Raw genomic sequence first — 23,223 nt, 5'->3', positions numbered from 1 at the left:
GAGTTTGTTAGAAATGCAGAATCCTGGGTCCCATCCCAGACTTGCAGGGTGGGATTCAGTTTTTTAACAGGATTCTCTGAGGTGCCTATGCATACGGTTGAGAAGTACTGCTTTAACATGGTTTAGGAAATTGATATCCTGGTGGAAGCTACCTGATGCTTCTCTTTTGCTCTTCCCAGCAGTTTGCATGAAGATACAATGTGGTGATATTTGGCCTCTAGGCCTCTTTGTATCTTTCTTGCCCATGTTGAATTATTTTTCCTTAGTAAGGTCACCTGGTACCCCTTTGTTTCATCTGGGCTCACCCTTGCTCCATGAGCCTAACATGTGTGTGAGGGTGGTGAAAACTGGGGCCAGACAGCCTTCAGGATATAATTTTAAATTCTATAAGCTTAGAGGATTTTGGAACTGTTTGTAATGAAGGTGTCCATTGGTGCCTCGATAAACCATGTATTTTCTCTTCCCATTTCCTGCAGTCTTGTGATTCGGGGTGATAAAGATGAGCAGGCTGTGCTGTGCAGTAAAGACAAAACCTATGACTTGAGAATAGCAGACACTTCCAATATGTTGCTTTTTATTCCTGGTTGTAAGACTCCTGACCAGCTGAAGATGGAAGAAACACATTGTAACATTATTCACACTGAGGTACTGTTCCCTGCCTTCTAATTTATATGAGAATCACAACACAGGTGCTAATATTGCCTTTAATTAAAATCTTTAGGTGTTGGTCAGAGCACCTGCGTGGCTCAGTTGGTTAAGGCTCAGGTCATGATTTCAGGGGGGTGGGATCAAGCCCCAATTTGGGCTCCATGCTCAGCAGGGAGTTTGCTTGAGATTCTGCCCCTTTGCCTCTCTTCCATCCCCTATAACATAATAAATAAATCTCTATGCATTTCACACCTACAGATTTTTTTAATCATTGAAAAGTTCTCTAATGAAATTTCAAATTTCTCAGCATCGTTTGTTTGGAGTCGTGTGAAGTTGTCTTATTTTCCCTATTGGATTTTTAAGTCCTAGACAAGATGACCATTTTTTGCAACATGGAAAGCTTGTTATTAGGTGACATATTCTAAAAGTGTTACCTTTTAAAAAAAATCCATTTATTTATTCATGAGACACACACAGAGAGAGAAAGAGACACAGGGGCAGGGACCTAGGCAGAGGGAGAAGCAGGCTCCATGCAGGGAACCTGATGTGGGACTCGATCCTGGGACCCTGGGATCATGACCTGAGCCAAAGGCAGATGCTCAACCAGTGAGCCACCCGGCGTCCCTATTACCTATTTTTAGTAAGTCTTGCTGTAGCTATGTTTTGAAAAGAGACTCTCAAACTGCAACTAATGCTTTAAGTCCTGTTTATGAGGTGGAGAAATGAAGAAATTTGAGTTTTTGAGGCAGACGTGTTTCTCACCTTTGAGGTTGATTTAGCTCATTACTATCTCTAACCATGTATAACAAATTCTTAATTATTATGGAGACTACTGATGGCAGATACCAAACAGGAGTTTCCATCCTGGCTAGATTATTACACACATCATGATCAAAACACAGCCCTTAATTCTCTTCAGAGTGACTTTAGGCTAACTATTGCCTTAGAATTGGGATACAAATAAGGGAAAATACTGAGAAATTTCAGTGATCTATGATGTTGCTAGAAGAACTTCAGTAAATCTTCTATTTTGGTTTTTTAGGGTGCTGTGTTTCAATTGTAATTAACTAAAAAAAGAAAACATGGGCAGTTTTCTTTTGTAAAATGTTATTTTCACATCCAACACCTGTTTTGTAGGTGTTGTGCAGGAATATAACCATATGGGAGTGCCTCTGAACTCTCATTGTGGGAATTCTGTGCACTGAGACTGGGTAGAGTGCAATGAAGATCTAACACCTAGGGATCCCTGGGTGGCGCAGCGGTTTGGCGCCTGCCTTTGGCTCAGGGCGCAATCCTGGGGACCCGGGATCGAATCCCATATCGGGCTCCTGGTGCATGGAGCCTGCTTCTCCCTCTGCCTATGTCTCTGCCTCTCTCTCTCTCTGTGACTATCATAAATAAATAAATTAAAAAAAAATTAAACTGGTGTTTAAAAAAAAAAAGATCTAACACCTAAAGTTTGTTTTTTAAGATTTTATTTATTAGAGAAAAAGCATAAGCAGGGAGAGGGGCAGAGGGAGAGGGAGAAACAGAATGCCTGATGTGAGGCTTGATATCCGGACCCTGGGATCATGACCTGAGTCACAACAGGAGATGCTTAACCAAACTGAACCACCCAGACACCTCAAAGATCTACCAACTAAAGTTTTAATCTGTGGTTGCACTTCAGGTGCCTGGAAGGTCTAGGTAAGCAATGCACATGGGCAGAACAGGCTATTTTTGATAAATTGGTAGTGGATACCAGTCTCAGCAGTAATAGAGAATGATGGAGTCCATGGCAAATTGAAGAGCACAAGCCTCATGTAGGTGGGCAGCCACAGCTTGGCCTTGTGGAAAAGCAGGCCCAGAGCTGCCAAATCTTCTGAAATCTTGTTTTCAAGAAAGCCTTGACATTTAGATCTTGGGACAAAATCTAATATTTCCACATCGGCAACTAATTTCAACTCTGTATTATCCCTTCCACACCATACAAAGCACACACCAACATCTGTGCTTTGGATGAAGCCTACAGGCTGTCAAGTTCATGACTGTGAATGAACTCAGGCTTTTTGGTTTGGTCCTTAAGTTCCTCTTTTGGAATCCTCAAATTCAGCAGCTTCACCATCAGGTCTGGGCCTCGTCTTGTAAATCAAGCCTTGTCCTAGCTCGAAAGTGGAAGCATCCCCTGACCTTGCATTTTAGAGTTGGAAGGTACTCCACCTATAATCCAGTTCAGCTCCCCCCCCCACCCTTATTTATGTAAACCACTTATTGAGCCCCTTCCTACCAAATGCTAGACACTGGCAAGTCCCAGAAGTAGAGAGGAATATCTTATTCACCCATCAAGTAGCCACTAGTCAACTGGATTGCTCTGAGTGATGAGCCTCACTATTTCACAAGTCCAATAAAGAATTAGCTGCAAGTCTAGGAAGTTCTTGCATTGAAAAGATGTCTTTCTTCCTTAACTTTGTTAGATTTTGATACAGTAAGCAACAAAGAACAAGGATACTCCCTCTTTCCCTTAATATCCCTTCATTACTTGAAGACTGTGATCATGTCTCTATTTTCTGTTTTCAGCCTAGAAATATTCATTTCCTATTGTTTCCATCAGGTTTGCAGAACTGACACCATCTTGATCATTCTTTTTCTGGTCATACCTTAGTTTCCAGAGTACACTTGAGATATTGAGCTCGATGACTGATTCCTTACTGTGTTGTCAGTGTCGTCTTATTGGGGTTTGAAAAGATATTTCCTGAAAATACCCATCCATTTGCTTGAGATGCTGAAGGATGCCTTCTCAATGGAAAGCAGAATACTTGGCTCTCTCTTCTTATTGAGAGCAGATGAGTTGGTTGAAATTTTGTATGACGTTTTCTTTGAGAATGGCCCCTAAAAGGTTGTATATTTATATTTTCCAGATCTTTGGTTTTTCTAATAATTATTGGGAATTAAGAAGATGCCGACCCAAATTAAAGAAGCTAAAGAAACTTTTGATGGAAAACACCTATGAAGGACCTGACAGTCAAAAAGAAAAGGATTCAAATCATTCAAAAGTAAGACTTATTTTCATTTATTTTGTTTGAAATTTAAAAAACAGAACTATAATTAGAGGCACTTAATAGTGACATTTTTACTTAGAGTGTTTATATTATGAAAATTTCAAACATATCCCAAAGCAGAGAGACCCCCATATATTTACCACTCAGTTGAACTTTTATCAGTATTTTGTCAATCTTGTTGCTTCTGTCCCCCTGCTTCTTTTTTCTTTTTCTGTAGTACTTTGAAGCAAATCCTAGATATCATGTCATTTATGGAGCTGAAAGCTTTACATGTTCCTAATTATTTAATACGATTTTTAGAAGTTAAATTAATTTTTATTTAATTAAAAATTTATGGCTCTTAAGACATTATGGAAATGGAAAATATTCTTATTCTCTGTGAGAATTAACTGATTCCTGGGAATACGGAAAAATATTTACAAGTCAAATAAAAAAAATTCTAAGGTTTTTAATGTAATTCAAAATTATAGAACTATACGGGTGTTCTAAAGGCTCTATTTATGTTCTCTTTTTTCCCACTGATTGATTTTTTTTTCTTTTTTTTGGTAACCACTTTATTGAGATACAATTTTATATACCAGTCAGTTCACTCATTTTAAAGCGGCTTTAATTCACTGGTTTTAGTATATTCACAGAGCTGTGTGGTCAGTCACCACAGTGACATTTAGAACGTTTTCATCACCCCGAGGAAACCCTATACCTTCTAATCTTAACTGTTAACCTTCTGATCTTACCTTTCCGTGGTTCCTTCTCTCACCAGCCCCAGGCAACCACTAATCTACCTTCAGTCTCCTTATTTACCTCTTCTGGCATTTTATATGGATAGAGTCATATAATATGTGACCTTTTCTGACTGGCTTTTTTGACTTGACATGATGATTTCAAGGTTCATTCATGTTGTAGCATATATCAGTAGTTTATTTCTCTTTATTGCTAAAAATACTCCATCTTATGGATATATCATATTTATTCATTCGTTAGTTGATAGAAATTTGGGCAGTTTCCTGTTTTGATTATGATGAAGAACAAGCTTGTTAACTTTCATGTACAGGTTTCTAGTGGACCTATGGTTTTATTTCTCTTGGGTATGTACATAATAAGAATGGAATTGATGGGCATCTTCATAACTTTTTGAGGAACTGTTTTCCAAAGTAGCTGTACCATTTCACATTCCTATTATATGTGGGCTCCAGTTTCTCCCCATCTCTGATAGCACATGTCATTATCTGTCTTTTTTGTATCAATATCAGTGGATTTGAAGTGGTATCATTGTGGTTTCGATGTGCATTTCCCTAATGACTGATAATGTTAAAGCATCTTTTTATGTGCTTCTCTGACTATATTTCATTAAAAATGTTGATTTGGGAATTCCTTTGCCCAATTTTTAATTTGGTTATTTGGCTCTTTATTACTGAGTTGTAGAAGCATTCTTGATATAGTCTAAATACAAGTTCCTTATCAGATATGTAATATGCTTCAATTTTCTTTCATTTTGTGGGTTGTGTTTTCACTCTTGATTTTTTTTAATTATGATAATTGTACATCCTATAAAGTTTACCATCTTAACCATTTTTATTTGAATAGTTCTGTGGCATTAAGTATATTCACATTGTTCTGCAACCATGACTACCATGCATCCATAGAAACCATTCATCTTACCAAGTCGAAACTAGATACCCATTAAACACCAACCCCCCAGTCTCCCCTGCCTCACCTCCACTGGCAATCACTATTCTACTTTTCATCTCTGTAAATTTGACTATTCTAAATATCCCATACAAGTGGAATCATACAATATTTTTCCTTTTGTGTGATAATATTTTGATGAAGTACAAAAGTTTTTCGTTTTGATAAAGTCCAATTTATCCGTTTTCTTTTGTTTCTTGTGTTTTTGGTGTCCTATCTATGAAACTATTGCTAAATTCTACATCACAAAAATTTACCCGTTATTTTCTTCTAAGATTTCGTATAATAATTATATATTTTCAAAAAAAATAATTATATATTTTCAGAAGAATTTGAGCTATAGGGACGCCTGGGTGACTTAGTGGTTGAGCATCTGCTTTCAGCTTAGGGCATGATCCCAGGGTCCTGGGATCAAGTCCCACATCAGGCTCCCCACAGGGAGCCTGCTTCTCCCTCTGCCTGTGTCTTTGCCCCTCTCTCTGTGATTACGATTTTTAAGATTAAATAAAGTCTTAAATAGAGAAATTGAGCTATAGTATAAATATTGCCTCAGTCTGTTCTATGTATTTATTCCCCGAAATTCAAAGAGTCTAAAAAAAAATGTTCTTCAGCGGCACCCAGGTGGCTCGATCAATAAGCGTCTGCCTTCAACTCAGGTCATGATCCCAGAGTCCTGTGATTGAGCCCTTGTATCAGGCTCCCTGCTCGGCAGGGAGTCTGCTTCTCCTCTGTCTGACTGTTTTCCCTGCTTGTGCTCTCACTCTCTCTCAAATGAATAAGTAAAAACATTTTTTAAATCTTAAAAAAAATTAAAATTAAAAAATTAAGTCTATTTAAAACAAAATCTTCAAAGGCCTTAAAATGTTTTTTGTGGTTTTTTTCTTGTTTCAGTATACAACCGAAGATTTGCTGGATCAAATTCAGGCAAGCGAGGAAGAAATAATGACCCAATTACAAGTTCTAAATGCCTGTGAGATTGAAGGTAGCATTATGTACTATAATTATTAATAAAGATGCAATTGAGCATCGTGAGAGAAATTTATGGACATCTTCATCCATTGCATACTATTTATTTAATCTCTTTTGGGCTTAAAGATGATAATATTTGTATTGTATTTAAAGACTACATGTGATCTTTACATGAAGAAGTGTGACCAGTGACTCCAACCACTACTTAACATGGCTTTTTCTTGAGGCACATTTGATCCTAAGCATAAGAAATAGTTTTTAATTATGGATGCCTGCTGTTTGTTAATTGCTATGGTATATGGATACATGAATGTTGAGGTTAGAAACCAATGGATTTTAATGCAACCTTTGCATTTTTCACTTCTTGCATGGACATGGATAAAATTTTGGTATGTGTCAAGGGGTACATAGATTATTTCTAGTGTTCTTTCTCAGATGCACATCATACATTTCCTTTTCTAATGTTGCTTTTACTTTTTCAGAATAGCAAAAATAACATTCTCCCTTGAAAATGGTGGATTTGTACTTGATTTGTTTCTCCAGGGCTGGTGGTAGGGCCTTCAATGATAAGATGGCATTTCTGCGATCTTTCACCATAATAGGAAAGGTATCTTGATACCCAGCCTTTATCTTGCCATTGGTTCATGCTGTGCATCTGTTGATTCTTGAGTGATCTAGGTTTCTTTATGAGCATGAGAACACCCCTAAAAGACAACTAAGATGAGTGTTAGAACCATGGCAATGCCCCAGGGTGGAGATCACCATGTGGGATATCAAACCTACAGCCTTTATCTTATTGGTACAGTGTTCTAATGAAATCACTGTACCAGCTACAGGTTTCCACATTTCTAGTTGGATTGGCAAGATTATTCTGAGATAATTATTAAAGCTCTAAAAAAAAAAAAAAAAAAGATCAGTGCAAATCATAATGTAAAGCACTTTTTAAATACCACTTAGTTTCTCTAAAGACAAAATTTATAATGATTAGGAGGAAAGCATAAAAAGGAGCATTGCTTATAAAGAAAGCTAAGATTTTGAGTATCAATTTTTTGTCCTGGGCAAAAGCACACTAACTTGCTTAAAATGTCCTTTGTAACTATTACTTTTGGAATTTGTAGGTTACTGGAGGATTCTTGATTTTGATTATGAGATGAAACTTCTGAATCATGTAACTCAGCTTGTGGATTCTGAATCTTGGTCCTTTGATAAAGTTCCTTTGAATCCATGCCTTCAGGAACTTGGACCATTGGAGCCAGAGTAAGTATTTTAATCACTGTCCCTCCAAATTTCCTTAAAGGAAAGAAAGTTATTGGGGTACTTCGGTGGCTCAGTTGGTTAAGTGTCTGCCTTCTGCTCAGATCATGATTCCAGTGTCCTGGGATTGAGCCCCTATCAGGCTCCCTGCTCAGCAAGGAACCTGCTTCTTTCACTACCCCTCCTGCTTATGCTGACATGTGCACATGCACTCTCTCTCTGTTTCTCTCAATCTTTAAAATCTTTAAAAAAAAAAAAAAGGGGGGGGGGAATATATTCTAGGGTGGAACTAAACCTAGGGCATAGACCATTTATAATTTTGATATCTTATGAAAATTTTAAAAATATATGACCAGGAAGGACTTAGGAGTTTTGGTCACTGGGCTGAATAAATGTACATCATCTCTGTTTTTTCCAACCATAAAAAATATAAAGAATTATGCTTAAGCTAACTTATAATAAATGTATGCTCACATAATTCATGAAAAAATGTTTAGCATGGGCCTAGCATGTAGTAGCTTCCAGTATGTTTTTGTTAGTTCCTGTGTAAAATTTTACTTAGCAACCAAAGTCACTTAGTATTTCAAATCTCAAACTTCTATCTTAAGTTTTTATAAGATATAATGCATAAAAAATGTGATAACTTTTCAAATGAGTGTTTTAAAATTTTCAGGGAAATGATTGAACACTGTCTTAAATGTTATGGAAAGAAATATATAGAAGAAGGTAAGATTTGGAAAGTATTTTAACTTGTGTGTGTTAGAATTGGTATGCCCTTCTAAAGTGTGTGCCTGTTAAAAACAAGAACTACATGTGTTTGTGGGAAGTGAGTTGTGTGTAATTTTTTGAGAAATTACACTGGGGAAAAGGGAACAGTAGTAGTATATTGAATTATCAGAAGAAAACGTGAAATTGTCGGCTACCTTTTCCTTAGGTGAAGTTTATTTTGAATTGAGTGCTGATAAAATATGCAGAGCAACAGCACAGATGCTACTTCAGAATGCAGTGAAATTTAATCTTGCTGAGTTTCAAGAAGTGTGGCAACAGAGTGTGCCTGAAGGAATGATAACTAGTCTTGATCAGCTTAAGGTAAGGTTAGCAATGACACATGATACCATAACTCAGGTAAGTCTTGTTAGTTACCAGGTGACATGCAATCTATTGCAACTGAGTTTGGAGCCACTTTTATTTTCCTAGCCATCATTTCCATCAGGAGTACACTATACATTCAGTCCATCACTAATTTTAGAACATTTCTGTCACCTCAGATCTCTCAGGCACATGTACAGTTAATCCTTGCTTCTTGCCTGGTGTATTTCATCTTCTCTGTTCCCACCAGCACTGTTGTAGCCCAAACTGTCCGTGTTCGTCTGGCTGTAAAGAGCAAGCCCTCTGTATTTTTAGTTTTGCCCACCTCTAATCCATTCTGTGCAGTGCTGCTAAAGAGAGTGACCTTTTAAAAATGCTAGTCGGGGGGCCAGGGTGGCTTAGTTGATTAAGCATCTGCTTTTGGTTCAGGTCATGATCCCAGGGTCCTGGGATCGAATCCCATGTCTGGCTCCCTGCTTACCATGGAGTCTGCTTCTCCTTCTGCCCCTCCCCCGCTTGTGATCTCGATCTCTCTCTCTCTCTCTCTCTCTTCCCCCCTCCCCCTCCTATGCTCTCTCACTCTCAAATAAATAAATAAAAGCTTAAAAATAAATGCCAGTCAGATTAGATGAATGCCATGCTTAATTATTCAATGGTTACCCATAGTATATAAGATAAAAAATCCAGAATTTGTATCTTGGCCTTAAAACGCTTCATCGTCTCCCCCATAGCTCCATCTCTTCCTCCTTCTCTCCTCACTGCATACCAGCTTTCTTTCAGATTTTCAAGATCAAGCTCTCTCCTACCTTAGGACATTCACACAAGGCTTTTTCTTCTAGAATGACCTTCTTAGTAAATTCACTTTGCTGCCTTTTATTCATCCTTCAGTCACTTCCTCAAGGAGGCTTTCCCTTACTCTCAAAAAATGCCTCCTGTTTTATTTTGGCATAGCACCCTGTATTTTTCCTTCATGGCATTTATCGCTTAGCTCTGGGAAAATGTTTAATATGTGTGTTCCCCAGTCTCCATTTTGATAGAATTTTGTTCACTGTTGCTTGCCAATACATATGCCATATGCCTGTCGTATAGTGTATGCTCAGTAAGTATTTGTTAAATTGTGAAAGGATTTGCTTAATATTTACAGAGTTCCTTTTATGTCTAGGCGCCATCCTAGATGCTGAGGAGAAAACATCACACAACATGCCATCAGTGTCCTCAGCCTGGGCTCTGGCAAGGGGGGCCGTGCACATTACATGTATAAATCTCTTTTTAGAATGTAGGGTGATGTGTCACGGAAAGCGCATATACAGGTTGTTATGGGAGCAAAGAAAGGGGACTTAACCATGTGACTGGTCTATTGGGGATGATTTTCTGAAGGAATAGCTGTTTTAGCTGCCAGGTTTGAAAGGATGAACTATTAATTCTCTAGATGGAAGGGCAGAGATGGAGATCCAGGAGAGCATGTTCCAGGGCATGGAGGGATACAAATGGGGCATTTTTGGTAGGGATCTATGACTAGAATATAAGGTGTTGGTGAATCAGTGAGGGACACTATGGTCTGTGCTAAGGAATTTCACTCTTAATTAGAAAGCTCTTTGGGCCTTTTAGTGACATCAGAAGAGCTACCTGATGAACTTTGCCTTTTGGAAAGAACAGTGACATTGAGGATGGTTGGATGGAAGGTTGGTTAGATTATGAAAAAGGAGAAATCTCCAGACTCTCTACACTTACAGTACTCCTAACTGTAAAGTACTGGCCAAAGAAATAGTTGATAGAGAATGGATGGGAAAATGTTGAGGCCTTAAGACCTGTAGGATTGACTGATCTCATAGGTATGGGGTTTGAATAATGGAACCTAGGATAATGCCCAGGTCTCATGGTTTTGTAGGATCATGGGACTAGAGCAGTTTTGGGTAACAAACACAAGGAACTCATTGGTAGGTTTGGATCTAGAGTTTGTGTGCTCATCCTCGGAAGAGTGATTGGAGTTGAAGATGCATATGTTACTGTCATTAACAAGTAAGTGGTGTTTGCAGTCACAGGTTCAGTTGAGGCGAGTTGAACCACAAAGGAGAGTGACAGACAAGTTGAGGCATCAGGGTAGAAACCCAGGAAACTGTAATGTTGCATTAGGAAAACAATGAGACAGTGATGGTCAGAGATGGAGGTTCAAAGAGAGATGAAGCAACATTAACAAAGAAAACAGGGCAGCAGATCCAAGGAAAGGGCCCACTGGATTTGGCAATGACAGGTCATGGGTGACCTTGAACCCAAGCTATCCTGATAAATGGAGCAGTGGAAGGCAAATTGTAGAAAGGAAGAGGAGAATTCACTGTTTAATGGAATTCTTTTTATGAAAAAGGCCATTGAAGGTCTGTGGGTAGTTTGTGTCAAGTTACACGTAGCTGACATTTTAAACGGCTTAGGCCCCGCTAAACCTAAAGGTAAACGAATGAGTCCTATTTAAACACTAGAACGTTATTTTAACTGACCTTTTTCATTTCATTTTTAAAATAGGGTTTGGCCTTGGTGGATAGACACTCGAGACCGGAAATCATATTTTTGCTAAAAGTAGATGATTTACCTGAGGATAATCAAGAACGTTTTAACAGTCTATTCTCTCTAAGGGAAAAATGGACAGAAGAAGACATAGCTCCATATATTCAGTAAGTAATGTACTAAAATGGGCTTTGAGGGTTCTTTTGAGTATTTTTTGAGTATTCTCTGAGGACATGGCTTCCTTTGAAACTTTTTCAAGTGGTGGCTGTCTTCTCTCATCCTTCACAACTTCTGCTTCTGGAGGTGGGGAATGTGTTGTGTTTCTTCCTCATCCTGCATCTAAAACCACTTTTCTGCCCTCCTTCCTACAACAGATAGCTCTTAGAGGGACAGACTACATACCCCACTCTGACTCCAAAGCAAGCACTCTCTCTAATCGGTACTTCCTATCTTTCCTGCCACATTGCTTTAACATTTTGATAGATGCCAGATTGCAGAACAAATTAGTTCTTTAGTCACTCTTTACAGGACCTCAGCTGCACTAATGCTACCATCTCTTCACTATGTCTCACCTTTCATGTCTTCTTTCTACCCAGTTTGGATTTCCTGGTTGGGGTCTCTAGCGTCTACTGTGCATGGTTTGCTCCCACAACCCTTTCTCCCTCTTGTTAGACCTCTCTGACAAAAATCTATAAAGATTAAACCCAAGTTTTCTGCTTACTCTATGCCTACATGCAAGTGAAATTTCCTGGAGAAAAAGACATAATGGCACTTGCCAGTCTTAAGAGATTAAGTGGTACTTAGCAGTGTCCGTGGCAAAGCCCCATTTCTGTATGAAAATCTTCTGCCCTTGGAGCTCGGCTTTCATAATTCTGCTTTTCATATCATCACAATTTCCATCTTCCTCTTCACCCTCAGCTTGTGGCCTTGCTTCTTGAGAAAATGCAAACAGATGAGAAAAGACAAGGACAACTTTTTTTTAAGATTTTATTTATTTATTCATGAGAGACACAGAGAGAGAGGGGGGCAGAGACATAGGCAGAGGGAGAAGCAGGCTCCCTGCAGGAAACCTGATATGGGACTTGATCTCGGGACTCCGGGATCATGCCCTGAACCGAAGGCAGACGCTCAACTGCTGAGCCACCCATGTGCCCAGGATAACTTCTTTCCTACTGCCATACCTGCCAGCATTATGTCCTTGTATTGTGTCCACATACACACTCCCTTTGCAGTCCTTCATGTATAGTGCATGAACTGTCCCTGCTCCTAAGGCCAATCCTCTTTCTGCACTGGATCATCCCTCTGCCTTATTAAAGACATATATCCGCTAGTTATCCCCTTTCCCCTGTGTGATTGATGTCTCCCTATCTGCAGGGATTATTTCCATCAGGTTTTCTGTAGTATTGCTCATGTTAAAGTACAATAAGATGAGCTTTCCTTTCCAGGAAACTCCTGTGAAAAGTTTGTGTACTCATTTATGTTTCTGTCTCCCATTCTTTCCTTAACCCGTTGGCATCCATCTTTCTACGTTCAGTAGTCACTTGTCTGTCCTTGTTAACTTGGCCTCTTCACACTGTTGGGACACTGTAGATCACTTTCTACTTGAAACACACCAGTTGTGTCCCTTCTCTCCCAAGGCAGCTCCTTTTCTGTCTCTTTTGCTCATGTCTCCCTGTTTTTCCCCAGTCTTCAAGTGTTGGTGTGCTCTAGGACTATTCTTGACCATCTGCTTTTTCATTTATATTTTTTTCCTTAGTGCCCTCATCTAGGCCTGGAATTAAATTTAATGACTTCCTAATTTTATCTTCATACTTGATCTTTTCCTTAAGTTCTGATTTCTCATATCTAGCTGCCTAATGAACATTTCCACTGGATATCATGCTCGGAACAGAACTGTGGTTCCTCCTTGTCCTAACTCCATCTTCTACTTCTCACTTAACATGACCACCATTAATTCAGTTACTCAAGCAAAAAAGTCCAGGAATCATATTTCATATTTGTCTTTTTCTCTCTCTCCCTGGTTCAAAGTAGGAGCAAATCCTAATGGGTCATCTAGTTCCTGGCTCTGAATTGGTCTCTCTACTTAAGTTTTTTCCTCTTCCATGTCCCACTTTGTAAACTTTTTATTTTGAAAATTTTTAAACATTCAAAAGTGACAATATAGTGAACCTGTCATGTACTCACCACTTAGCTTCCATAATCAACTCATTGCCTCCATTTTTTAAAACTTAGATCACATTCTGCTTTTCCATTAATTAAAACCCTCCTAGTGACTTCCCTTTATACTTAGAATTAAATCACAGTTCCTTTCCATGTTCATTAAGGCCCTGTATGACTTTGCCTTTGCTCCCTCTCCAGCCCATGTCCTTTCATTCTTCCTTCACCTTGTATGGTGAAGTCCTACTCCTCTTTGGGGTACGGAAGACAAAGCTAAAGTTCAGGGAGAGTAGGTAACACAGATAAGCACACACAGGTAGCCTAGGATCCAGGGTCTCTGTGCCTAGACCTTCCTATATCCCATGGCTTATATTTCTAATTTGGAGGCTGTGTGATGTAATGGGGGAAAACAAATGGACTAAGAAGTCATGCAGAACTAGCAGCAAAGTTTGGTTCCATCCTTTACTACCTGAGCTTAGCTTCCTCATATCTAAGGTAGGGTTAAATAATACATTACTTTTACTGTTTCTGTGGTTAAAATAAGTAATATATGTAAAGTACCTAGTTCAATTCAGGCTTAGTGACTACTCCCTACCCTATCTCTCCCACAAACACACATCCTTAGGCTTGTTGGAAAGATGGACTTAGGCAAGAGAGATATAAATAACTAGCACTGTGAATATTATGTTCCCTAACACATTAATGCTATTCGTTTTTTTTTTATTGTTCCCACAGAGATTTGTGTGGAGAGAAGCAAACAATAGGTGCATTACTCACCAAATATTCTCGATCTTCAATACAAAATGGTGTTAAAGTTTACAACTCAAGAAGGCCCATTTCTTAAAAGAATAACAGTCTGTTCCTTGGGACTAAAGTTGCTTCATAAACGCTGATGATTCTAAGAAAAAGATTCTTGAATATATTTGTATTCCAGATTTTAAAAAAACCTATTGCTTTGAAGCCTTTTTCTCCAGATCTTAAGCATTTTGAAACTACTGTTCTCTTTCCCTTAAATATAACAGGATATTTCTATGTCTTTCAAGTTATTTTTACATTATGCATACAGTGTTGTTTCCTGTATTTAGTATATCTTAAGTCTGTATGGTTTTATTTACAGAAAAAGAGTGTTCCCTTTTTTATATTTAAAATTGCATCTTTTGGGGATCCCTGGGTGGCTCAGCAGTTTAGCGCCTGCCTTTGGCCCAGGGCGTGATCCTGGAGATCCCAGATCGAGTCCTGCATTGGGCTCCCGGTGCATGGAGCCTGCTTCTCCTTCTGCCTGCGTCTCCGCCTCATCTCTCATGAATTAAATAAATAAAATCTTAAAAAGATGCAATTATTATTTTTTTATTAGGATTTGACATTCTAACCATTAACAAATTTAAAGGGAATCCCTGGATGGCGCAGCAGTTTAGCGCCTGCCTTTGGCCCAGGGCGCGATCCTGGAGACCCGGGATCGAATCCCACGTCGGGCTCCCGGTGCATGGAGCCTGCTTCCCTCTGCCTGTGTCTCTGCCTCTCTCTCTGTGTGACTATCATAAATAAATAAAAATTCAAAAAAAAAATTAAAGACTTTTCAGAGGGGCACGTGGGTGGCTCAGTGGTTGAGCATCTGCCTTTGGCTCAGAGTGTGATCCCAGGGTCCTGGGATTGAGTCCTGCATCAGGCTGCGTTCAGGGAGCCTGCTTCTCCCTCTGCCTCTCCGTCTCTCATGAATAAATAAATAAAATCTTTAAAAAATAACAAATAAAGGCTTTTCAGAGCACTAAATATTACTATTACTATCCTAGAAATGACTTATTCACTTGGATGTCATTTCACAAGTGATTTCCCCTCTACTTTCAACATTCCACTGAAATAGGGAGTCACTAGATTCTGTTACCTAAATTAGTCATTTGCATTGAGGAAATGGGCTTGGTAATAGCTGCTGTGTCGCCTGGCTGATGTCAACGTGAATTTTGGGACGAAATGGATTTATTTGATCCTCCATCTTCTGTCAAGAATACCAAGAGGGCGGTTTGTTATCCCCTTAGTGGAAGAAACTGGCACGGGCGATACGGGAAAATTACAAGTAATTTCTAGTGGGTTTTGGCATGCTTGATAAAGTTCCTTTATGACTTTATTCCCTGATTTGTATTCATTTAGACTTCAGTCCAAATTAATTTTAACTTGGCTAGTACCCTGTCACCAGCACCCCTTGAGGGGTTAGGCCAAAGATAAATCTGGTCCAAGATTGGAAGAAAAAAAAAAAAAAGTTAATGGGTAATCCACGTGACCTAACATTTAACTATTACTGAAATTCACACCTTTTTACTCTCTTGTACATGAACTGCCAAAGCCAGTGGCCCCAGAGCGTCTCTGCAATATTTGTGTTCTAACCATGTGCAACCATTTAAAAAGTCCGGAGGTGCCGGAACCCAAGGGAGGACTCCGGGGTCGGAGTTAGACTACCCGGGGTCTAATTTACACGTTGCACAGCTCAAGTCACCGGGTCCAAAGCACTCGGGGCGTCGGTTCGCTCAGCCCACAAGCGGGACCCGGCGTCTCCTGGTTCCACGAAGTCCTGATTACCCAGACGCCCACCGCCTCTCCGCCGCGTTCTTCGCAAACCCCCATATATTCCCTCAACTTTACCTTACCTCGTGCTGCGGATGTACGGAAAGCCAAAGGCGAAATCTCCCAGATTCCCGCGCAAGCCCCACCCACTCACGCAGAGCTTCCGGCTCCCGCTCCCGCAGCCGCCCCACTTCCGCCGACGGCACAGGTCAGAGGTGACCGGCAAGATGTCGGCCGACGGGGCCCTGGAGCGGTCGCTCAGAGCAGCATCTTCGTGACAAGCCCGTCGCAGCGGATAAAAGGACCCGAATCGGGGAAGCGAGTTCGAAGCGGGCGGCGGCGGATCGGACGCGGCCGGTCGTGGGCGCCGAGGGACCCCTGGCTGCGGGGCATGACTGTCGGGAGCGCGGGGGAGCGGGGAGCGAGAGGTGCCGGGGGCTGGTAATGCCCCGACGCCCCCCGGGAAGCGGGGAAGCCGCGAAGCCCAGCTCGGTGGGAGCGCTTCATGCCGCCTACTGGTTTAGAGCCCGCCAGAATGAACAGGAAGAAAGGAGACAAGGGCTTTGAAAGCCCAAGGCCGTATAAATTATAAGTATTTTTTCCATCTTCCTTTCTTCTAGCTTTTATTTTTCCTTATTTCTATTCTGTGATTGCTCGAAGCTGCCTTAGGGGGCCTGAGAAATGTAGTGGGAGACCGGAGCCCGCTCCCCCATGGAAATGGGGTTTGCAGGACCCTGTGAATGGTTTTCGGTGGCAGTGGTGTTGAACAGATTTAATATCCCCCCCCCCTTTTTTTTTCAGATTTAATATTCCTTGCAGGTCAATAAGTGTTCTTCTTATGGTACCTAGTTGTGTGTGTGTGTGCGTTTTTTTTTCCCCGAAGAAATCTGTTTTTGTGACTGTTGATAAAACCTGCAATTACCTTAATTAGCAAGATTGTAGAAGATAAGATTGTGAGCTGCTTAGAACCTCTTGTCTCTGTTTGGATAGAATTGTGTTTTTATTTAATAATAGGAATGTTTTGTTTTTTATTTATTTATTTATTCTTTTTCTGTATACAACCCATCAGGTCGTCTGCATCAACAACATAAACTTCCAGAGAAAATCTGTTGTGGTAAGTGTATAGTCAACGATGATAAACAGTAACAAGTTCGGCCTTTACAATATTCAGAAACTTTCTTTCCAGGTGACTTATGTGTCAAGAATAGGTGAGATTTAGAATTCAGACCTGTGTGACTTCAGGGTGCATAGCCTTGCTGCTCTCCTGGCTGCCTCCTCAGGTCTCCCTTCTCTCTCTCTCTCTCTCTCTCTCTCTCTCTGTTTTGTTTCTGGGTTAACATTTTATTCTGTTTAATCTGTCGTGGAATACAGAAGTCTCTATTATCAAGCATTTTAGAATTGTGCATGAAACAAGAGTAAGCCCATAGTGAACATTTTTTGTGTAAAAAAATTAAGGTTAGCACGCTCTCTGACTTAACTTGGCTGCTAAGAGGCCAGTTTTGTTTTCTGATTCACGGCTGACCTAGTTTAGGTGCGTCGTTGCTTTATAAAGGTTTAGGTGAGGTGTTTGGAATCTAGTAAACACCACCCTATCCTTTTGATATATTTAGATTGCATTTATAATCTATTCTGGGGCAGTCCATGACTACCTAAGTACTTAATTTAGGGAGACCTGTATTAAATAGACAAAATCTTAGTGAACCGTCTTTGGTGTTTTTTTGTTTTGTTTTGTCTTTTTGCTGAACGTCCCTCCACAACTGTTATCCCTGTATGCATATGTTTACTTAAGATGGGCTGTATTGTGAAATAGAAAAGTAAACTACCGTAGGAATCACAGAATCCTTAAAGGTTCACTGAGTCCCATCTCCATATTTAAGGAATTTCTCTATCATTATTCCTTACATATGATTACAGCTGACCCTTGAATAATGTAGGGGTTAGGGGTCCTGACCCCCTACACAGTCAAAAATATGGGTATAGCTTTTGACTTCCCAGAAACTAACTTAGCTTCTAATAGCCTACTGTTGACCAGAAGTGTTACCAGTAACATGAAGAATTGCTTAATGCATATTTCGTCTGTTTATTATAGAATGTATTCTTGTAATGAAGTAAGGTAGAAAAAGAATGTGTTATTAAGAAAATTGTAAGGAAAATAAGTTTACAGTACCACCCTGTATTGGGAGAAAATCCACATATAAGTGGGCCTGTGCCGTTCAAGCCTGTGTCGTTCAGAGGTCAACTGTATTTACCTTGTACTTCATGGAAGGATACTTTAGGTGTGTTGTGTTGTATTAATTGGGTAGGGAAGATATGAGAAATAGAGAGTTTAGTTAAGAAGTTGCTGTAACAATCTTGGGGAGAAATGATGAAGCCTTGAATGAAGATAACTATATGAAAATGGTCTAGCAATAGAATTGACATGATTGGCTGAATTACAGTGAACCTTTATTGAGTACAAACTATGCACGAAACTTTTCCAAGGTTTTATATGTGTGACCTCACTAAATCTTTACAATAACTCCATGAAGTAGATACTGTTTTAATCCTTTTTTAAAAAAAATAAAGCATCTGAAAGACTGGAGACTAAGTAACTTTCTTCAGGACATAAAGTTAGGAAGTGATGGAGCCATTTTTTAATTGAAGACCTCTAAGAGTCACCGGCAGCTCCTTTCTGCTGTTTCCCCTCTCCACGTCCTCTGTCCCTGCCAAAATTATAGATGGAAAGAATTGCAGATGACTCTTACAAGAATGTTTGGAAGGAGTTGTGAATGATTTGGGAGTTTTCCACTAGAAAAATTGGTCGGATGGTGTATGGGTTAGGGTCCTAGAAGGAAGTAAATGGCATATTCATACAGATTAATTGAGGGAAAGTAGTAAAAGGACTATTTAGAACAAACAGGATTAAGAGAAACCAAGATATGGTGAGGCACACTAGGTTAGCAACAAGGAACAGTTACCACTTCCAAACCTGAAAGAACATAGGAAGGCAGAAGTTACTAGAGTATAGTAGACTATGGTAGCTTTAGGAAAGTGTCACCTTATAGAAGGTGTGGTCTTTGGTAGAAGAATGAAGTTACTGCCTCCCTCAGCTAGGCAGCAAGTATCCTGGAGGGATAAATGTAATGAACTCACTTTCCTTCTGCTCTCCAGTTTTCTCCTCAAGCTTCCCATTTGACCACCCCAACGGGAAGCTAAAGGGCTAGTGGCCAATTAATGTAACTCCTGTGGTGGAGAAAGAGGGGCAAAAGGAGAATATCTAGAACAGTCCACCTGTTTGCTCCCAAACCATCCTCTCTTGCTCTTTGTTGAGATGAAAAGCTAGTAGTCCCACACTGGGAATTTAACAAAGTCTTATCGGCTATTCCAGAGGTCGGCAGTGGCTGACTACCTATTTTTGTCACAGGTTTTATTGGAGCACAGCCACACTCATTTATTTATACATTGTCTAAAGTGCTTTGGAGCACTTTGGAGTGCTCCAGAGTGGCAGAGTTGAGTACTTGTGACAGAGACTGTGTGGCCCACAAAGCCTATTTACTGTCTGACCCTTTGGGGAGTTTGCTAGTCCCTCACCTCATGAGTTCGTATGAAGATACGGCAGCTTAGCTCTATTCCTACTGAAAGTATTAGCTACCACCAGTATCTTTCATACAAAATAGTGGAAAGAAAAGTAGGTAAGAGAGTGTGTGGAACTTAATTGCTATAGCCCCTGCTTTCTTTAGCTGGTGTCAAGGCCAAAGTTGCTAAACACAGCTTCCTTGTTCTTCTACCTGTTCCATTTTTCCTTTTTCTTCTGCTGACATTTCTGTTGGTCTGACCCAGATCTTCATTTCTTTAGGATCTGTGTCCTTGCTTGTCCTGACCTGCCCTGGGTTGCAGTTTTCCATTGTTTGGGGCTCTTAGTCAAGTGAGCCCTAAGAGGCATTCCATGAATTCCCTTGAACTGCAGATGTAAGTGTTGTCTACTGTATAAGCATAACATGAGTTCCTGTTTGGTAATTGGGATTTGTCCTTCCTGTTGCCATAATGACCTCTTTCTGTGCCTGATGGTTTGGTAGCATGAGGAACTGAAAGCGGTCAAGGGACAGTCTTAGTTTCCAATGTAATGGAACCATGACTGTGTGTCCTCATGGATATATTTTTCTACTGGCCAAACATACTGAATCCAAGGTTATAAAGACAGCAAAAATTCCTTCAGTGTTTTTTCGATACAATAGTGAGAACAGTCACTCCAACTTTTACCATCACAAATCTGTTTTGGCTATGGAGAGATGATCCTATATACTGTCCACTTGTTAAAACAGCATTCTGTTGGAGGTCCCTCGATGCTGTAACTGAGCCTTCAGCAGTTGGTCATGCCAGTGCTTCTGGATGATAGGGCACAAGATAAAATCAGTAGATTTTGTGCGTAAGATCCCATCACCACACTTCCCTGAACCTTAGAGGCATGTATGAGATACTACAACAATATATGAGATTTTCTGTAACTATGTTTAGGGAGGGAAAATCTAGAATATGTCTGCTCTTGTAAGGAAAAAGATGTTCTTGATGTGAGCTGTTACATAGTTGTTCTCTTATCAAGTCACTGACTGGTCCCTCCAGTAAGTACCTTATTGGACGTTTAGTATGATCCTGTGCTGTTGGTAGTAGGCGCTTAGCAATGGTGGTAGCCAGATGGTCCTTGGTGGGCGGAGGACCATGTTGTTGGGCTCATGCATAGCCTCTATTCTGCCACTGTGACCACTTTGTATGTTGAGTAGAGTGACAAGGGAAAGAGTCTGATCTCTACTTCATCTTGCCAGTTTATTTTTGAGGGTCCTTTCTGCGGTTATGTCCTCTGATGATCATTTATGTGATAACAACATGGATATTTTCACATTGTACCTGCTCTGAGAAATCCATCTGTATACTTCTCTTACCATCTTCCTTTTAATTTTTTTCTTATCAAGTTCTTAATCAACCCATTAGCAGTTGCCCATGGGTCAGTGTAGTTGTATACTTCAGGACGTCTCTATTTTTACAAAGAATGTACAGCCAGATGTATTTCCCAGTGTTTTGTTAGCTGTAGGACTTTCTTCCTACCTCTTTCAGGGCCACACTTCAGTGACATTCTAATGGCAACTCCCATCCAGTTCCAGCTGGTGGTAGCATCCTGTGCACTTAGTCATAATTCAGGCTTGTGCTTTGTCCTGTTAACAGTATAGGGAACTCTCCATGAGACCATAGGGATAGATTGAGGGAGAGGTAGAGAAGCAGTGAGAGGAAGTTTTACTAGATTCTGAACACCTGCTCGTGCTGTTGCCTGTGCTTTATGAACGTGCTTGGGCCTGGCTTAGATGTGTTATCTCCACCTTAAAGTGGAAAAATGCTGTACATGCCCAGTTTTATTTTATTTTATTTTTTTCCAGTTTTATTTTTTAGAGCTTTATATTACTCTTCTTTTCATCATGGTCATTTCAGGGAACAGTCTTTGAGAGTCCCATGGTCATGTATTGAGTTCCTACTGAAGGGTCTAGTAGCAAACCAGTCGTTGCTTTGCAAATGGAATATAGTTGCTGACAGAAGAGTTTGTAGCCTTCCTCTCAAACCTCAGGAATTTGCACTGTCATTCTATCGGAAAAAGCCAGATTGTGTAGAGCATCTGTCTGCCATGGACATTTCCAGTTGCCATTGGATCTGCTGAGTCATAAGACCCAAGTGGCAGGGCAGCTTGAACTACAGCCTGGATCTGCTGTAGAACTTTTTAGTCTAGATCCCTCTCAAAGCTGACAGCTTAATAGGTTACCTGGTAAGTGGTATGCCCAAATGTATATATTGCCTCTAGAATTCAAAGAAGCCCACCAAGTTTTGTGTCTCTTCCTCTTTCTCTCTACCTTGGTGGGTAGTACAAAATGAAGCAACTTATCCTTCATTTGAAATGTATATTTCTATATGCCTTAGAATACTGGAACCTGAGAAGCTTTATTAATGTGATAAGCCCCTGAACTTTCATGTGATTTTATTAAAGCTTTTGGGGAACTTGCTTCTTACCAGTTGCAGTTAGCATAATGTTGTCAATATAACATACTAATATAATTCTTTATGGGCTATCTTGGAATCAAGGGACTTTTGGACTATGTTTTGAGTAGGAGAGTTGATATAGCTTTTAGTTATTACATGAATGTGAAGGGGTTCTGCTCTTTTTGAAGGCAACCTGTGTGTGTGTGTGTGTGTGTGTGTGTGTGTGTGTTTCTGATAAGAATTGGAAGCAAAAGGTATTTGCTTGATAGTTAGTTGCTTGCAGTATTAGTTACCAAGAGCTGTGCTGATTTGCTGCAGTAGAAATACTACATCTGAAACTGTGGTTGTGATTGGCAGGTTTGTGATAATTCTAAAACCTCCTTGACTTTTGTATTGGCCAAATACTTGAATTAAATGAAGATGTAGTAGGCATCTTTGAAATATCTGTTGGCACTAATCTCTGCAGTTCCCCAAGGGGTGTTAGGTTGCTTTGATATATTATCTTAGCCCTTCCATAATAGTCCTTGCTGTGCTGGTTAGAGAACAAGTATAGGGATTTGTCAGTTACTAAAATATATGCTGTATGTTCTGGGGCTGGGAAAATAAGCTGAAATAGCCATGGGCTGTTACTCCCTTTAGTATTTGACCTCCGAAGACTTCCAGTATGATTAGTAGACTGTGGTAAGGTTTTGGGACCCCAGGAATTATCATTTCAGAAGCAAGATATGAGATACCTCCAGGAAGAGGGCAAAAATTAATTCATTTGAATGTGACATAGATACCAAGGTTTAAAGGAATGATATGTGAGTTTTGAACATGGTTTATAGGCACAGGAAAAAATCCTGTAGGGAGGAGGTATTATAATTACAGGAGAGGATAATTAATAGAGTGGGATTTTTGAGGATACTGTAGAGTATGGCCTCCAATGGACCAGTGGAAGGATCAGTTTTGAACAGTAGGGAAAAATAGTTATATGTAGCAGGAGGGCAAAAGGTGGGTTAGAAATGAAGAGTATGACCTTCAATGAATTGGGGTTGAATGTTGGGGAATTTGGGAGATACTGATGAAGAGAAATAGCGGGTGGTGGACCTGTATGGCATGAACACTAAGGAAAAGAAGTGGAAAAGAATAATAACATTTCTTAGGCATTTATTAGATGTCCACTATGATTTTCTATATATTGAAGTGCTCGGTTGTCATATCACCAAACGGGAGGTAGTGTCATTATTCTACTTTACAGATGAGGAAAAGAGAACTAGAGTAACTAACGATCATACAGTCATTAAGTGGTAGAGTTTGGATTTGAATGCAGGCAGTTTACCTCCGGAAA

At 40.0% G+C, this 23,223-nt stretch overlaps 2 protein-coding genes across 5 annotated transcripts in view; both read left to right on the top strand.

Moving 5' to 3' along the window:
* Positions 1 to 14,831, top strand: part of DSCC1 (DNA replication and sister chromatid cohesion 1) — a 20,746-nt gene extending 5,915 nt beyond the window's left edge. Inside the window, exons 2-9 of the mRNA XM_055314444.1 lie at positions 477 to 645; positions 3,546 to 3,680; positions 6,264 to 6,354; positions 7,460 to 7,598; positions 8,269 to 8,321; positions 8,530 to 8,684; positions 11,202 to 11,350; positions 14,076 to 14,831. Coding sequence (XP_055170419.1) covers positions 477 to 645; positions 3,546 to 3,680; positions 6,264 to 6,354; positions 7,460 to 7,598; positions 8,269 to 8,321; positions 8,530 to 8,684; positions 11,202 to 11,350; positions 14,076 to 14,184 — 1,000 coding nt within the window. The 3' untranslated portion in view covers positions 14,185 to 14,831. The remainder of the gene's footprint in view (positions 1 to 476; positions 646 to 3,545; positions 3,681 to 6,263; positions 6,355 to 7,459; positions 7,599 to 8,268; positions 8,322 to 8,529; positions 8,685 to 11,201; positions 11,351 to 14,075) is intronic.
* Positions 14,832 to 16,105: 1,274 nt separating this feature from the next.
* The window catches only part of TAF2 (TATA-box binding protein associated factor 2), a 94,716-nt gene continuing 87,598 nt past the window's right edge, over positions 16,106 to 23,223 (top strand). For all 4 annotated transcript variants that reach the window (XM_055314142.1, XM_055314140.1, XM_055314143.1 and 1 more), the window contains exons 1-2: positions 16,106 to 16,485; positions 16,957 to 17,010. In XM_055314142.1, coding sequence (XP_055170117.1) covers positions 16,402 to 16,485; positions 16,957 to 17,010 — 138 coding nt within the window. In that variant the 5' untranslated portion in view covers positions 16,106 to 16,401. The remainder of the gene's footprint in view (positions 16,486 to 16,956; positions 17,011 to 23,223) is intronic.

The sequence above is a fragment of the Nyctereutes procyonoides genome, unplaced genomic scaffold, assembly GCF_905146905.1.
Source record: "Nyctereutes procyonoides isolate TBG_1078 unplaced genomic scaffold, NYPRO_anot_genome, whole genome shotgun sequence".
Taxonomy (NCBI): Eukaryota; Metazoa; Chordata; class Mammalia; order Carnivora; family Canidae; genus Nyctereutes; species Nyctereutes procyonoides.
This window is presented reverse-complemented; position numbering and strand designations above follow the sequence as displayed.